The following is a 17,022-nucleotide window of genomic DNA, read 5'->3' as shown; positions in this document are numbered from 1 at the left end:
TCAATGTCTCCTGTATCCCCCCTCTTCTTCCAATTCCCTCTTCGCGCTTTATGATTATGGTTCCTGAAGTAATACACCATTCGCTACGCGTCCATATCTGAAGACGCTTTATCAAAAACTAGCGAAATGGAATCTTATCGAATTATCAATTTTATTTTATACGCTGACTAATAATTCCAGTATATACGCATTTATAGCTGCGTGAAACAATTGTACATGTAATTTTAAATCTTGTATCAACAAAACAAATTGATTAGAATAACTTGTTCTATTTTATTTAACAAATATTATCGACATTTGTATATTTGTATTATATGAAATAAAAAATTTTATAGCAATTTAAATTTACATTTACATATCTGATTTTTTAGTAAAAGATTCATTTAATCAAATTTTTGAAAAAGAATATTCTTGCTCTTACATAAAAGTGTAATTGATTTTCAACTATCACATTCATAGGTAATGTATATAAATTTTATAAATATTAAAATTTTTCAGTTAAAAACAAATTTATCGTTATTTGAACATTATTAATTGAAAATTTTAGATTCTTTTATAAGATAAGTGAAAAATAATTTAAAGTATTTTTAATTTAATATTATCATATTATAAAACTTAATATTGCTAATTACATAAATTTTATTTTAAGGTATTTAATCAACATTTTTAAAAAAGATATATAAAAAGAAAGAAAAATATGAATAAATAAAAAAAATTTATTTAATCTCAGAAAATGGCAAACAATTTAAATTCAATTTGTGAAGAAAAATCTACACGATTTTTACAAATTCCTTTAAAATCAACTGAACAGATTTATTTAATCTTCTTAATTCCAACACTGATTGCTTGTATAGTATATATAATTCATTTTTCTGCTGATTTAGTAGTTGCTATTCAACATTTTAAAGAAAATAATATAATATGGGCTTGTTGTACCATTACTTTCATGTATGCACCTGCAATTGCATATTTTATGTTAACTGTTTCAAGACCAGATTGGTGGATGTCAAATGATGATAAATTAACAAAGAGTATCTTTTATTGGTTTTGCCTTCAATTTTGTCAATTGGTGGGCTTTGTTCTTTTTGCTCTTTATAGGTATTAATATTTTTTATTTAAAATTAATAATAATATCAATAATTTTCATTAATGTAATTTCTAATTTTTTCTAGGTATGCAAGTCTTATAGTATTATGTATTGAAGCTATTATTTTAACTGGAAAAGAAAGAACAGAGACTTTAAATGTAGCAGCTACACCTGCAGCTATAGAATTATACTTTTTTTTACAAGCATGGTTTCAAGCAGCTCCTCAAGCTCTTTTTCAAACACATTTACTTTTTCGTGAAACATCATTTCATCAGAGTCATCAATCTGGTATAATATTAATTTATTATAAAATGTACAATATAATTCTAACTAAACTAAAAATATGAAACTATTAAAAAATTCTTTTTATAGTAGTTGTAAAGGTGCTTTCTATTAGTATGTCTATCATAATACTTGCTATTCAAACTACCTCATTTCAAAGATTTGAAAGTCAACGTATTAATGGTAGAAAATTACCATGGGCAATGTGGTTAAAAAAATATTGTGTTCAGGTATTTTAATATAAAATATTATATAATTATGCTTATAATATATTAAAGTAGTTCATTCTTCTAAAATATTTATTTAAATTTTATAATTAGGAATTTTGTGATTTTGAAGAAAGAGCTCCTTTAAAATTATCAAATGTAAAAAAAAATAATACTTTAGAGAATTCTCTAGAACAAAAAGAATCTATACAAGTTCAACATGAAGATAAAGAGCAATGTGATCATATTTCTCTTGATCGTCAAGTATCTGTAACACCTCCTTTACCACCTAAAAATGTATATATTACACCACCTCCAACGCCTTTACGTGGAATTACTACAGTTATACCTTTGCCTATACCAGATGTACCAGCTCCACCAAGACCAGATTCTATTTGTACAGTTGCAGAAAACTCGGAATCTGAAAAATCATTTACTAAAAAAGTATCTATTGCAGCAACAAAAAAAAATAATACCATACAAAATTTAAAAGTTCCTCAACGAAAATATTCAACAAAAGGTTTAGAAGAAGATGATCCTATAGGAAAATTTTTAAGTTTTTTATGGTGGTTTTTTTTTATTCTAGCACGGATACTTACTATTGCTATATTCTATGAATTTTTTCCATTTTACTTATCCATTGTGCTTAGTTTACATTATGGTATTATGTTAATATATCTTTTTTATTATACAAAATATTATGACATTATTACTTTTTTTCTTAATCTGTGGTTAGGATTAGTGTATATAATTAGTTTAATTGAATACAGAATTAAATTTAAATATGCAGATAAATGGGTACTACCATATTACATTTTTGTATTAATGCAAAATATGTTTTTAACATTATCTTGGTATTTCTATTCAGATTGGGATGGATTTTGGTATACTTATGTATTTTATGTAATATTTGGAAGTATGACATTATGTATTTTATCAACTATAATTTATTGTGTTTTATTTAAACCAAAGAAACATAGGATATATACAAGCTGACAAATACATAAAACTTTTTCATGGTAAAATATTCATTAAAATGTGATTTTATAAATGCTTTAATTTTTATATATTATATGAACATGATTTTGTTTCATATTTATACAAATTATTAAGTATGAAATAGATTTATTAAAAACCTATTGATGAACGAAACAATGAAATAATTGACACAATTAAAATTTATATAATTACAATTTTTTAAAATTTGTAAAACAAATTAAGGAATTAATAATTAGATGATACATTAAAAATATATTTATCATACCTTATAAATTAGATAACTATATTTATATGAAACATTTATAGAAAAATCTATTTAAAAAATTTTTACAAATAGTTACTAGATATGGCAGCATATTCTTTTATCTATGAATTTTATATAATGTTATTTACACTATGTATTTATATACAGAAATACATTATTGTCCCAAAAATAAGCAACAGTCTTCTAGCTCAAAATAAATAAATCACTATTTTCACATCTTTATTTGAAGCCATTTGCAGAAAATGAAAAATCTAAAAATGAGTGAGAGACCCATAAAAACAAAAAATCATAAATTTTTACGATCGAATGAATAGTATTATATAATAAAAGAATAGAATATGTATAATACTTTCTTACTCTGGCAATTTCTTTGTGAATATATACATATTCTGAAATAAAAATAAGTTTATTCGACCAACCAATTGCTCATTATATATTACATATATATATATATATATATATATATATATAAATATTAAAATAATCATTATAGAATAAAGAAATATGATACTAAATTAGTAAATTGAAGCATATTTTATTCATACGATTTTATATCTATTCAGAATCGCCAAAGTGAGAAGATATATCATGTTCTGTTTTTTTTTAAATAATAATTTTTAAATATTTATTACTCGATCGAATTACTTTATGATTTACTACTATCTCGAGATTCCTTTGAGAATAAAAGCAAATTTGAAGAGTATTAATATACTTGATTATAATAAACAATTGACTGGTCCCAAATAATTTGCTTATTTCGGAACAATATTGCATACTTGATCCCGAGCGACTTACTTATTTCGGAACAATACTGCAATAATATGAATACTTATTAGTATTAAAATATGTATATTATGTATTTTCATCTTTAAAATTTTATATATTAAATTTAAATACTTATCATTTTATATAGAATCGATATTTATTTTCACGATATTCGTGACGTAAACTAAAAAATATATAAAATAGATCACATTATTTTGTATTTAATTGCTTAGCCTTAGCAGAAAATTACTAATTACTATATAAAATATAATAAGATAATATCAATGAACAAATATTAATAAATGTAATTTGATAAAAAATATATGATCCCTTATACATTCATTCATGTATATTCACATTGTCTACTTACACCCAATCCTTAATCTATAAAATATTTTTTTCATACATGTATATTAGAATCTCTATGAAGATTTCCTAATTGTGCTTCAAATAAAATATCATTTAATAATTTTTCAGCTATAATTCTTTGATCTAATCTCATATTTCTAAGTTTTGCTGCAACATTTCTTCCAATTGCATCAAACTCATCTTCCATTACAAATGAATTATTATGTGATATTTTTAAGAGATCAGAACATTCAGCTTCTTCTAATTTACGTCTACGAATTATTGGACTTTCAGACCATTCACTAGACTGATCATATGCTTCTTCATTTCCTGGTTGCCACTCATCCTAAATAAATATAAGTTCTTAAATTTAGAAAGTTTATCTATTAACTATTTTAATTTTTAAAAATTTTAATTCTTCTTGTTATATAAAATTAATATACTTACTGTTTTGTAACATTTTCTATATCTTCTTTTAGTTCTTACTATTTCTGGGCATTTATCTGCTGATAAATCAATATATATCATTGCAGGTTTTCTTTGATTAGATTTACATTTTATTTTATCAACCATAAAAGGATGTACTCTCTGTAGAACACTTAGATTAATAAACATAAAATAATTATTTTAAAATTCAAATAATCTAAAAATAAATAAAATCTTACTTTGATATGACTTAAAAAATTTCCAGTAGATTTTAAATTTCCATTTAAATGTTTTTGACATTGTAAACATCGAACTGTTACATTACTGTCTTCTACTCTAATTACAGTAAAGAATTCTCCATCAAGTATGGCGGGTAATCGAATTGGAGTAAGAGTCATACTTTGTTGAGTATTAGATTGTAACTGTGAGATTTGATTAGGTTGATCTTGTTGATGTTGCTGTTCAGATTCATGTTGTGGCTGATGTAAACTTGAAGTTTCATGATTTTCTTGATTCTCAACTTCAACTGTTTGAGAAGATGCCTGTCCATTGACTGTTTCAGATATTTCTCTCTGTTGATTTGCAGCATCAATCATGCATGTATCAAAACTTTGAATCTTTGTTTCATACCTTTGTGTAGAAAATGTATCCATGATTTTATAATTCATGCAAATTTACTCTAATATAAGAGTACATTAAATAAGAAATTCAACAATTTATACAAATTGTACATGAATAACTATTTAAATATCTAAAAAAAATAAGGAACCATTATTTGTACTGACAGTGAAGTAAAATACTATTATTAATCTTGCTTTCTTATTGAATTTCAGATAAGATGCTAGATAAGAATGTTACATATATAATAAATCTAGATCAGATAATAGATAAGAGAATATAGTATAGAACTACAATCTAAGAAAATTTCAGTAACTACCAACCAACCTTAGAAAATATGGCTACAATGACATAATATATAAATTACTTGTTGTGTAATATAATTATACAAAAATATTTTTACAATAACAAAGTGCTACATTTCTTGAAGTACTGCAGATATAATTATTTGAATTCAACAAGAGTTCACTATCTTGGAAATTATGGTAAGAATAAAGCATGTATGTATAAAATCAAATACTTGGCAGCACTGTGATAAATAAAGTTATCAATAAAATTTTATAACAATTTAAATAAATTTATATTTATACGTAAATAATGAATTTCTATTTTTTACTTAAATAATTAAAATTAAAAAGAAAAAAAAACATTACATGAAAAATATATTTTTTATATCTCAAAAAGTAAGCTCAAATAAAAATAATAAAAATAAGTTAAATAAATATTATTTTTTAAGAAATTAAATTTAGGAAAATTTTTATTCTTTTATTTATATTAATTTTACTTCATGTTTAATTAAAAATAAATAAATTAATAAAAATATTATTTAATTTTGAATTTAAAATAAAAAAGTCCATGCATATTATATATATATTTATTATTAATAAATTCTATATTTCACATTATTAAATATTACGTTAATAAGAAAACATTCAGTTAATCTTTATAATTTACAGGGTATTTTTGTAAAATAATGTTGTCAGCATTGATAATATTAGTTCATTATGTTGGAAATATGTAAGATGTTGAAAAATAAGTACTATTCATATTAGATGTGCATATTTTACGAACAATTTGTTTTTACTTGAACATATTTGATTATAATGATTTTTTATTATTACAAGTGTGTGTAATATAATATTTATTGAAAAAATAAAACATTTAATTACAATATAACAGAATTTAATAGTAAAACGAGATTACTTTTACAAAAATATGTCTCTATCTTCTGGAAAAATGAATGAGGCCAAAGAAAAACAAAATGAGTTGTTTTCAAAAAAAGATCTTGAAGAAGAAATACATAAATCAAATTCTTCTAAATCTAAAGAATTTTCTAAAAAACGAAAAAGAGAAAATGAAGCAGATGATACAACCTATTTAGAAACTAAACGCTCTCAAATTCGGAAGCATTCTCCAAATCCGAAATCATCTAAAAGTGAAAAATATGATATTGAAAAAAATGTAAATATAATTATTATATTATATATATGTTACAAATTCTTGAATCATTTTATTATTTAAATCATTTTTTAAATTTATATTATATTATTTATATTATAGAGTAATAATACTTCATCAGATTTATGTATCAATAACAGTGAAAAGATAAAAGAATCATCAAGCAAAAAAATACACAGTGATAATACATTATTAGTTGTAGAACATTATAATTCAGTAGAAAATAAATGTGCTGCTCTTAGAGATAAAAGCAGAATTTTATATATGAGGAATTTTAATAACTGGATAAAAAGCATGCTTATATGTAAGTTTTTAATTTATAAATAATTTTTTTATAACAGTTTTTGATTTGAAAAATTATTTACAGTTGAATATATTAATAAAACTCATGGACGTAATTTAAAAGTATTAGATATGTGTTGTGGTAAAGGAGGAGATTTATTTAAATGGAGAAAAATGAACGCAACACATTTAATTTGTACTGATTTAGCTGAAGTAACTATGCAACATTGTCAAGATCGATACAAAGAAATGTTAAAACGAAATTCTGAAGAAAAAAGATGTTCTCCTATATTCACTGCCGAATTTATAACAGCTGACTGTACAAAGGTATTTCTTTTATCTGTTTTATTAAACTTTCTAAAAAAGTAATTAAAAATAAGCTAATAAAAAATAAAAATTAATATTTTGAAATTATATATCCATATTTTATTAATGAATTAATAATGAATATTTTGTCAATGAAAATTAATTATAAAGAAAATTTTCAGGATCATTTAAGAAAAAAATTCAAAGATCCTAGTATATCACTTGATTTGGTTAGTTGTCAATTTGCATTTCATTATTGCTTTGAATCATTAGAACAAGCAGAATGTATGATTAAAAATGCAAGTGAATGTTTAAAACCAGGAGGTCATTTTATTGGAACTATTCCAGATGCATATGATTTAGTGTATGTTTGTTTTAATATGATAGAAATATTTTTAATTAAATTTATATAAAATATTAAAAAAATTTTTTTTGTTTTTACTAGTTCTAGGTGGCAGAAATGTGATGGTGACAGCTTTGGAAATGATATTTATAATGTAAAATTTTTTTGTGATAAAACAAAACCACCACTTTTTGGTGCTAAATATCATTTTCAATTAGAAGGTCTTGTAAATTGTCCAGAATTTCTTGTTTATTTACCTGTATTTCGTAAATTAGCTTTAAAATTTGGTTTAAATTTAGTACTGTTTGAAAGGTAAAATATTTATCTTATATATATTTTATGTGTTTAATTATGTATAAAAAGAAAAGTTTATATTATATAATTATAGATTTGATAGTTTTTATGAACGTATGAAAAATGAAGGTAGAGCATTACTTACTAAAATACAAGCTTTGGAAACTTATCCACCTCGGAATGATGTATCTCTTGTTGGTAAATCTGAAGATTATCAACATATCAAAGAATATAATATGAAAGGTTCATCAATTGGTACTTTATCTCAATCAGAATGGGAGGTTACTTGTTAGTAAAAAATTACTTTATATGATTCAATAATTAAATATATTTATTAATATTTTATTATATATATAATAATATTAATTTATTTTGTTTTAGCATTATATGCTGTATTCGTTTTTCAAAAAATGAAAACTATGTAGACAATAAAATATAATAGTAAAGTAAAATCAGTAAAAATTAAAAAGTATAAAATATTACTTTCCTGGAATAAAATTATTCACTAATTTTATATTATATGAACTAGTCTGTTATATTTATAGAAATAGGAATATAATAATTACTATAGTACATAGTTATTCATTGATATTTAATATGATCTCTTTTAATAATTCAACAATGTATTAAAGAATTAAATATGTACAATATACTTTATTGAATTATTTTGTCTTTTTATATAAATGTAAAATGGAATATCAATTGTATTATGATTTAAAAAAATTGTATAATTTTTTTTATCCTAATCTAGATACTATAAAGATAAATTTATAAAATTTTAATATATAATATGATTTATCAATTTTTGAAAAAAATTATACTATTTTAATTACAATATATATGTAGTTTTTTACTATTGAATTGTTCAATGATATTTTACTTAAATAAATGATAAATATCAAAAGTAATAGAAAGATAAATATTTATTTTTAGTATTATTATTACTTCGGAAATCATAAATAATTTTATATATTTTTTAAATTATTAATATTTAATAATTCAATTACTTTTTATCATATTATTATTTAAGTAAATTAATAATATATTAATACGTGTCTTTTGCACATATGACGAATCTCGTCGATATTCGATTTTATTTTCAACGATTCACAGACGTTTATTTATAATTGAAGTTTGTGATAACTAGGTGAACAAAAATTAAATATTTTTTTTCAAAATTAAAGCGAATTTCATCGAAAAGGAAACACCATCCATGCATTAACGAATATTTTTATAAATTTTATTTGTAAAATCGTAAGCGTTTATAACGAACATCGTTGAAACAGAATATGATTGAATAGACAGATATAAACTGCGGGGCGAAGGGTTATATTGGAGATCGAAGAGGCGGAGCAAAGAAGCGCATGCGCACTTAGATATTTTTGATACTTAGACTGGGTCTCTTATACGATCTAAGCGTAGGCTCGGTTGCAGTCTCATGCGAAGTGTATAGTCGAATACGACTGAGTGGTGTGTGTGCCCCCAGTCCTCTTTACTTCTCTCGCTTCTGTTAACCCTCGCGTTACCAGAGTCTATCAGTCGCGTTTGTATGAGAAATGGAGCTTGAACAAGCAGCAACGCAGTCGAATTCCGACTCAGTAAGTGACTATTTAGTAATTGTTTGTTTTATTGTATTTACCTACGTGTACAGTTTTTTAATATTTTATCTTATATTATCGCTTTTCTCTTGTACGTACGACATAGCCGCGGACGCAAAATTTTTCTAAGTCCCAAAATGGCGTCTGCGACTAAGTCCTACCTGGCTCGCTTCGCCAGACGTTAAGTCCGACAGAAGAGTAGATGGTTATATATCATGTTACACTCTTATTAAGCTCATATTTTGATATGAATTTAATTGTTTTAGGAAAAAAAGATCAAAGAGAATAGCAATGTGACTGGAAATCATAGTGGTAAGCAGTTTATTCGTATAGTTTAATGTACGCACTCTGACATAGCTAAATCGAAATTTTACAGCAGCAAATGTTAAGTTCGACGCGACGACCAAAGAGTTGAGGCTGCTAACGACCCGACCGGTCTGACACGTGTTTCGACTCTGACGAAGCGTCTGAACTACTTATGACTTCCTGCAATTCAAATTTAATTTTTTTTTTTTGAATTTGCATTTATTCTATATATATTGTAGGAATTTTTAATTAAAATTTTTTAAAATAAAATTTATGAGAGTTTTCTAAATTTGATTTTTTAAATATAATTATAAAATAAATAGAATATATTTTAAATTCTATTGGCTTTATTTACACATTAAAAAATAAATGTTATAAAATATAATTCTAATAAATTTAATTAAAAAATACAAATTAAATCTTTTTTGTGTTTATTAATTATATAATAAAATATTTATTAAATATATTTTATATAATAAATTTTATTAATACATAAAATTATTTTTTTAATAAAATTTTTTATATTTATTAAATTATTTATATATATTATATTTTATAAATATATAAATAATATATATGATATATTATTATATATAATGTTATTTATATAATGTTTGTAGATACTCATATAAATGGCATGTCAAATGGATTTGATAAAAAGAGGGAACACAAGTCCGAACATAGAGATAGAGACAAAGAACGATCTCATAAATCAGATCATAAAGACAGAAGCAAAGAAAAAGATAGAAATCATAAAAGTGAACATAGGGATAAGGAAAAAGACAGACATAAACATAGTTCTAGTTCTATTAAAGAAAAAGATAAACATGATACTAGTAATAGTAACAAGGATAAAGATAAGGATAGAAAAAGTAGCTCATCAAGCAAGGATAAAGAACATAAAAGTACCAGTTCTTCAAGCAAAGATAAAGAAAAGGATAAAAGTAAAGATAAAGAACATCATCACAAATCTAGCTCTAGTTCTAGTTCCAAGGATAAAGACAGGTATAATTTAATATAATTTTACATTTAATTTATTTATAATTTTGTTTATATAAAGGAAATTATATAGGCATCACAGTAGTTCCAAGGATAAAGAAAGTAAAGAAAAAGATAAAGATAAAAGCAAGGATAAGGACAAATATAAACATAGTTTAAGTTCAAGTTCTCGAGATAAAGATAAAGATAAAGATAAAAGTATTTCTAAAGATAAAGAAAAAGAAAGAAAATTAGAAAAGGACAAGGAAAGACATTCCACATCTCATACAAATGACAAAGAAAAGCATCGTTCTTCTGAGAAAGATAAAGACAAACATAATTTATCAAATAAAGACAAACATCGTCATGATAAAGAAAAAGATCGACATCGTCATGACAAAGAAAAATGTAAGTTGTAGTATAAAATATATAATTTTAAACTAAAACTTAAAATTTTTTATATTATTTTTTCTTTAATTCATAGCAAAACATAGAGAAGATAAAGATAAAAAAGACAAAGAAAAAGAAGAAATTAAAGTAAAAGAAGAAACAGTGGATGTTAAATCTAATCACATAGGAAATGAAGAATTTCACTATGATGTTGGTCAAACCATAAAACATGAAGTGAAAGAAGTATATATATATATATATATTTATTTATATTTTTTTAAAATTATGAATATTTTAAAAATAAAATAAATTTGAAATAATAAATTATATTTTAGGAATCTGTATCACAAATTGAACCAGAGGATGATGATGACAGTGGTGGAGAACAACCATTATATATTAAGGAAGAAGAAGATGAAGAAGAACCCGTTAATGAAGAAGAAGGTAGCATGGATTCAACTGATGGAAATGATACAAGACTTTCAGATCTTCATAATACGACAATTAAAACTGAAGAAGAATCAGATGAAGATGTACCATTGGTAAATCAAATTTATATGAAATTTTTAAACTTATCTAAAAACTTGATATAATATAAAAATTATATAGAGTGCAAGGTCGATGGCTCCTACAAGTATTAAAAGAAGTCTAGATTCAGAGGAAGAAGATGATGTTCCACTTTCAGCACGTAAAAAATCTAAAAAGAGCGATACAAAAACAAAGAAAAAAAAACGAAAATATGAAGATGATGAAGATGAAGACGAAATTGAACAAGTAATGTATTTTATATTTTAATGTAATAATAATGTAATAATATTGCAGAATTAATTGATTTCAATAAATAACATACAGAAACCAAAGAAGAAAGGTGCAAGAACATCAAAGGGAGAAAATTCGAGTCCCAGAAAAAAGAAACAAGAAGAAGAACAAGAAGTTTGGAAATGGTAAAATCTTAATTAATCACTAAAATGATTTAAAATTCCCGCGAAACACAATTCTATCATTTCTAAAATGAGGTTATGTATAACCTCATTTCAGAAATACATTCTTCGATTTTTCATTCGTTTTAAATTCAAAAAAATTATGATATATAAATATGCATGTATATTTTCAAAATTAAATATGATTTTTAGAAATTTCAAAATAATATTTTCAACAAATTTATATTTGATTTGTAGACATAGGCATTCTAAAAAATGTGAATTTCTTAAATACTTATCTTTTTTAAGGTTAAATATTTCTTAGTAGTATATTCTTTATTAATCATTAAAATTAATATAAGTAAAGCAAAATAATATAAATAAAGCAAATAAATAGAAATACATAAAAAATTGCAGGTGGGAAGAAGAAAAAAAAAATGATGGAACAAAATGGACATTTTTAGAACATAAAGGACCAGTATTTGCACCTCCATATGAACCACTTCCTCCTGATGTAAATTTTTATTACAATGGAAAAGAAATGAAATTAAGTCAAGATGCAGAAGAAGTTGCAACATTTTATGCACGCATGTTAGATCATGACTATACTACAAAACCTGCATTTAATAGTAATTTCTTCCATGATTGGAGAGAAGTTATGACTGAATCAGAAAGGGCAAAAATAGTTGATTTAAGTAAGTGCAATTTTAAAGAAATACATGCTTATTTTATTCAAAAAAGCGAAGAAAGAAAAGCAATGACAAAAGAAGAAAAGCAAAAAATAAAAGAAAAAAATGAAGAGATTCAAAAAGAATATGGTTATTGTATCATTGATGGACATAAAGAAAAAATAGGAAATTTTAAAATTGAACCTCCTGGTTTATTCAGGGGCCGTGGTGAACATCCTAAAATGGGCAAATTAAAAAAAAGAGTTATGCCTGAAGATATTCTTATTAATTGTTCCAAAGACTCTAATATACCAAAGCCACCACCAGGTCACAAATGGAAGGAAATTCGGCACGATCCTAATGTTACTTGGCTTGCATCTTGGACAGAAAATATTCAAGGACAAGTAAAATATGTTATGTTGAATCCATCAAGTAAACTTAAAGGAGAAAAAGATTGGCAAAAATATGAAATCGCTAGAAAATTAGCACAATTGATAGATAAAATTCGTGCTGAATATAGGGAAGATTGGAAGAGTAAAGAAATGCGTATAAGGCAAAGAGCTGTTGCATTGTATTTTATAGATAAATTAGCTCTTAGAGCTGGTAATGAAAAAGATGAAGACCAAGCAGATACAGTAGGTTGTTGCTCTTTACGAGTAGAACATATTACATTACATGAGCAAAAAGATGGAAAGGAATATGTAGTTGTATTTGATTTCTTAGGTATGTTGCAATGAAATTATAAATTTTTTTTTATTATAACTAAATTATAACAATACATAGAGAAGATAAAAATAAAACATGTTCATTTATATATAAAATTAAAGAAAAATGAAATTTTAATATATACATGAATTTATAGGTAAGGATTCTATAAGGTATTACAATGAAGTGCCAGTAGAAAAAAGAGTATTTAAAAATTTACAACTTTTTATGGAAAATAAATCACCAAGTGATGATTTGTTTGATCGTCTTAATACAACTGTTATGAATAAACATTTGAATGAATTAATGGAAGGTCTCACTGCTAAAGTATTCAGAACATATAACGCTTCGTGGACATTACAACAACAATTAGATAAATTAACAAATCCTGATGATACAGAAGCGGAAAAGATCTTATCATATAATAGGGCAAATCGAGCTGTTGCAATATTATGTAATCATCAACGTTCAGTGCCTAAAACACATGCAAAATCTATGGAAAATCTTAAAGCAAAAATAGAAGCCAAAAAACAAGCTATTAATGATGCAGAACTTGCTGTAAAGGATGCTAAACGTGATGCAAAACATGGATCTGTTAAAGAAAAAGTGTATGTAATTGGTAATTTTATTAAAAATATTATTATATATTAATATTAATGAATGTTCTATTTTGTATTTGTCATTACAGTACATATGAAAAGAAGAAAAAAGCTCTTGATAGATTAAAAGAGCAGTTGACGAAATTGGAGGTTCAAGCAACAGATAAGGAAGAAAATAAAGAAATTGCATTAGGCACTTCCAAATTAAATTATCTTGATCCTAGAATTACTGTTGCGTGGTAATTACCTTTAATTTTTTTTATTACATATTAGATATATTAAATATATATTCATATATAAAATATTTTATATTTAATTTTTTTATATTATTTAGGTGTAAGAAACATAATGTCCCTATTGAAAAGATTTATAATAAAACTCAAAGGGATAAGTTCAGATGGGCAATAGATATGGCTGGACCTGACTATGTATTTTAACCCTATAGAAGATTGATTATTACAAAAAATAACTCCCATTGAGATTGTATTTAGTGAAATTTTTGTTAAAATTGTCGGAAAAAAGTAATGGTATAATTTTCTATATTTACAAAAGATAAATGTGAGAGTGCGGAGACATATTTTATATAGGACACTACATTAAATTTCGGTAAAGACTTTATATTCAATGTGTAATGGACACATACTCGTAGTCTAGAATTGATCGCTTAGCAAATATTGCGTAAAAATTTTAGCGATCATATTTGAATATAGAAGTTTAATTGATCTTATAAATACTAGAAACGAAAATTGATAGTTTGACAAAAATTAAAATTCTTTAGGTAGAAATTTATAATATTTGTGAATTAAAAAAACAAGGTTTGTGCAGTAAGTAATCTAAATTTAGAGAATATAGCTCAGAGTTAACTCCATTAAAACAAGAATTTTACAATCTCTAAATTTAGAAATGCACAGTAAACATGGGCTGTTGCATTGTACATAGAACTATGCATGAAAACTTTGCCAGCCAATTAAAAGAAAAATATATGTGTATTAGATCTATTATAAAACAAATCTGCCGAATGAGCAGCTGATTTTATATTTCTTTAATTTGTCTTTTCTTATGAATGTATAGTGTCATCAGTGGAAAGTTATTTGTATTAATTATAGCATTCTAAGTAAGAGTTTTATGCTCCACATGATTTATTTTTAGCATAAAATTTATTATATCCAAATTGTGATTAGCAATTTGATTTAAATATATTGTCCCAAAAAATAATTAAAACATATAATGTATTTAAAAATAGATTATTGCTTTTAGCAATTTATGCTTTATAAAAAAAATGTTTAGATTATAATAAATGTGAACACAGTGTATCCTTAACATTTTTTTAACATTTGTACACTTAAAAACCTTGTGATCACCACAATATAAAATGTAAAAGAAATTTACCGATTTCAATATGTTAGAAATTAGTTATCATATTCATAGTCATAATTGAATTTTGTTTGATTGTATCTATTATTGTCATTTTTAGTATTTACAAATCTATATTTAATAGCAAAATACTCAAATTTATTGCAATATTTTTCAAAATCCTTTATAATATAAATCATTTGTAAAAGATATTCTACATTTAAAGAATATCTTTATTTATGTGACTAATGGGACTCAAATTACAATTAATGTTTGAGAGTATGAAACATCTTATTTTAATCTATTATAACTAAATCACACCTAGAATAGATCAATCTATTTACTTATTTATCTTGGAATACAAAGCAGAGACGAGTAACTTTTTATTAGCTTAGATTATATTCACTTTGACTAGATTATAGATTTTATAATAAATATATCATTTTTTCACGAAGACATTTATTCATCTTATTAAATTTAGTATTAATTACTCGTCACTGACAAGATATTCCTACAACACCGTTTTATGCATATGAACACAAACGATGTTTTACACTCATACTTATACATAAATATATGTTTAAAGAAACTGCAATGGTAAAATTATATATATAAATATGTAATTAGAATGGTGGTTCTTTATAACTTTTGTTTTAAAACAATATATTATAAAACAGATTAGTTTAGTTTATTTAAAACTATAGAATATATACTAATACGCGTTTTAAGAAATGTTATGAAGTTATTAAAGGCCACTATTCTTATAAAACTGCCAATTATGTGAAAAATCGCATAATTTAATCGTCTGCTATGCTACAAACTAGTTTCTGATATCTAAATAACTTTGGTCATTTTAATTTTCAATTTTTTTCAGAACTAATAATTCGTTTATTTCAAACAACTTATTATTTAAAATAGATTCTTATAATTGTATAATATTTTTTTATATTATTTTTTTTTGAACATTAATGATTGTAAACATTTCTGTAAATGAAACTGGTACTGTATATCAGACTAAATTAACTTATACGATGATCAAGTAGACTGAATTTAAAATATATATGTGCGTATATGTATCGCATTATTCTTAATTTACTTAAAGTCATTTGCAATATAAAAATTAGTAACTAACATGGTATATGAAATACAATCAGTAAGTAGGCCTCTGATATCATGCACATAACATCAAATATAACATTTTTAACTTTTACAAAAAGGGAAAAATAAAAATACAATCGATATCTAGTACAATGAAGTGTGCACAAATTGAAGGTGTATGTATATTTAAGTCATTATCCGATTTCTATACGATACTGGAATAATAAAACTTATAGTGCAAAAAAAATTGTTGATTTATTTATTTATCACTTTTTTTTTATTATTACTTATATATTTGTATATAATAATGAAATTAATATTATATAATAGAACATAATAGTTAAAAATATATTATGCAGATATGTTTTATTTTAATATGAAAAAAAATCAGATAATACTCTACTTTTATTGGTTTATTAAAGAGCAAGGTACAATAATATAATAATATATTACTGTAGTTAGTGTGTAATAATAATAATAAATTATTAATAATTTAATTCAAATAATCATGTAAATTTGTAATAAATATTAAAGATGTAAAAACATACAAACATAACGTTTCATATACGTGTAATACAATTTATATATAATCTCAAATCAAATAAATATTCTTTTAATATATTTCAAGCCAGAAAATAAAATACATAAATAATATGGTATATATATATATAACAAATGCATAATATATACGCCAAAAGTATGTAATACAATCAAACATTAATTAAAGA

General features: G+C 23.7%; 4 protein-coding genes across 5 annotated transcripts; 3 read left to right on the top strand and 1 right to left on the bottom strand.

The window, feature by feature from the left end:
• The first annotated feature begins 50 nt into the window (after nucleotides 1-50).
• LOC100867457 (uncharacterized) lies at nucleotides 51-3,946 on the top strand. Its single transcript, XM_012491425.3, has 5 exons — nucleotides 51-459; nucleotides 650-1,098; nucleotides 1,173-1,375; nucleotides 1,460-1,599; nucleotides 1,690-3,946. Exons 2-5 carry the CDS (start codon nucleotides 734-736, stop codon nucleotides 2,569-2,571), a joined length of 1,590 nt encoding a protein of 529 aa, XP_012346879.2. The 5' UTR covers nucleotides 51-459; nucleotides 650-733; the 3' UTR covers nucleotides 2,572-3,946.
• Nucleotides 3,743-5,529, bottom strand: LOC100870800 (uncharacterized). Its single transcript, XM_003697192.4, has 4 exons — nucleotides 5,324-5,529; nucleotides 4,618-5,129; nucleotides 4,400-4,540; nucleotides 3,743-4,298 (listed from the first exon to the last, which is right to left on the bottom strand). The coding sequence occupies exons 2-4, from the start codon at nucleotides 5,044-5,046 to the stop codon at nucleotides 4,005-4,007; spliced, it is 864 nt and encodes a 287-aa protein (XP_003697240.1). The 5' UTR covers nucleotides 5,047-5,129; nucleotides 5,324-5,529; the 3' UTR covers nucleotides 3,743-4,004.
• Nucleotides 4,907-8,587, top strand: Rnmt (RNA guanine-7 methyltransferase). Of its 2 annotated transcripts, XM_003697189.4 has the most exons (9): nucleotides 4,907-5,105; nucleotides 5,212-5,481; nucleotides 5,953-6,457; nucleotides 6,557-6,758; nucleotides 6,822-7,063; nucleotides 7,225-7,406; nucleotides 7,488-7,697; nucleotides 7,774-7,967; nucleotides 8,061-8,587. In XM_003697189.4, exons 3-9 carry the CDS (start codon nucleotides 6,212-6,214, stop codon nucleotides 8,102-8,104), a joined length of 1,320 nt encoding a protein of 439 aa, XP_003697237.1. In that variant the 5' UTR covers nucleotides 4,907-5,105; nucleotides 5,212-5,481; nucleotides 5,953-6,211; the 3' UTR covers nucleotides 8,105-8,587. The 2 variants fall into 2 exon arrangements, with proteins under 2 accessions (XP_003697237.1, XP_086771885.1); XM_086915759.1 differs by lacking the exon at nucleotides 4,907-5,105 and having other exon boundaries at nucleotides 5,212-5,496.
• Nucleotides 8,588-8,783: 196 nt separating this feature from the next.
• Nucleotides 8,784-16,541, top strand: Top1 (DNA topoisomerase 1). Its single transcript, XM_086915751.1, has 12 exons — nucleotides 8,784-9,277; nucleotides 9,544-9,589; nucleotides 10,204-10,588; nucleotides 10,656-10,969; nucleotides 11,046-11,194; nucleotides 11,287-11,493; nucleotides 11,561-11,725; nucleotides 11,804-11,895; nucleotides 12,289-13,262; nucleotides 13,402-13,852; nucleotides 13,933-14,082; nucleotides 14,178-16,541. Exons 1-12 carry the CDS (start codon nucleotides 9,236-9,238, stop codon nucleotides 14,278-14,280), a joined length of 3,078 nt encoding a protein of 1,025 aa, XP_086771877.1. The 5' UTR covers nucleotides 8,784-9,235; the 3' UTR covers nucleotides 14,281-16,541.
• The last annotated feature ends 481 nt before the right edge of the window (nucleotides 16,542-17,022 follow it).

Source organism: Apis florea, unplaced genomic scaffold, assembly GCF_048593485.1.
Source record: "Apis florea isolate Af1SG1 unplaced genomic scaffold, ASM4859348v1 contig_3793_pilon, whole genome shotgun sequence".
Lineage (NCBI taxonomy): Eukaryota > Metazoa > Arthropoda > Insecta > Hymenoptera > Apidae > Apis > Apis florea.
The sequence above is the reverse complement of the archived record's forward strand: the minus strand, read 5'-3'. Positions and strand labels throughout refer to the sequence as shown.

Coding starts and splice junctions, on each gene's coding strand:
- Rnmt (XM_003697189.4), top strand. CDS start 6,212: ATGTCTCTATCTTCTGGAAAAATGAATGAGGCCAAAGAAAAACAAAAT. Junction 6,759..6,821: donor GATAAAAAGCATGCTTATAT/GTAAGTTTTTAA, acceptor AATTATTTACAG/TTGAATATATTAATAAAACT. Junction 7,968..8,060: donor ATCAGAATGGGAGGTTACTT/GTTAGTAAAAAA, acceptor ATTTTGTTTTAG/CATTATATGCTGTATTCGTT.
- Top1 (XM_086915751.1), top strand. CDS start 9,236: ATGGAGCTTGAACAAGCAGCAACGCAGTCGAATTCCGACTCA. Junction 13,263..13,401: donor AGTTGTATTTGATTTCTTAG/GTATGTTGCAAT, acceptor ATGAATTTATAG/GTAAGGATTCTATAAGGTAT. Junction 13,853..13,932: donor GGATCTGTTAAAGAAAAAGT/GTATGTAATTGG, acceptor TTGTCATTACAG/TACATATGAAAAGAAGAAAA.
- LOC100867457 (XM_012491425.3), top strand. CDS start 734: ATGGCAAACAATTTAAATTCAATTTGTGAAGAAAAATCTACACGATTT. Junction 1,099..1,172: donor GTTCTTTTTGCTCTTTATAG/GTATTAATATTT, acceptor AATTTTTTCTAG/GTATGCAAGTCTTATAGTAT. Junction 1,376..1,459: donor TCATCAGAGTCATCAATCTG/GTATAATATTAA, acceptor TTCTTTTTATAG/TAGTTGTAAAGGTGCTTTCT.
- LOC100870800 (XM_003697192.4), bottom strand. CDS start 5,046: ATGAATTATAAAATCATGGATACATTTTCTACACAAAGGTATGAAACA. Junction 4,541..4,617: donor ATTTTTTAAGTCATATCAAA/GTAAGATTTTAT, acceptor AGTGTTCTACAG/AGAGTACATCCTTTTATGGT. Junction 4,299..4,399: donor ATAGAAAATGTTACAAAACA/GTAAGTATATTA, acceptor ATATTTATTTAG/GATGAGTGGCAACCAGGAAA.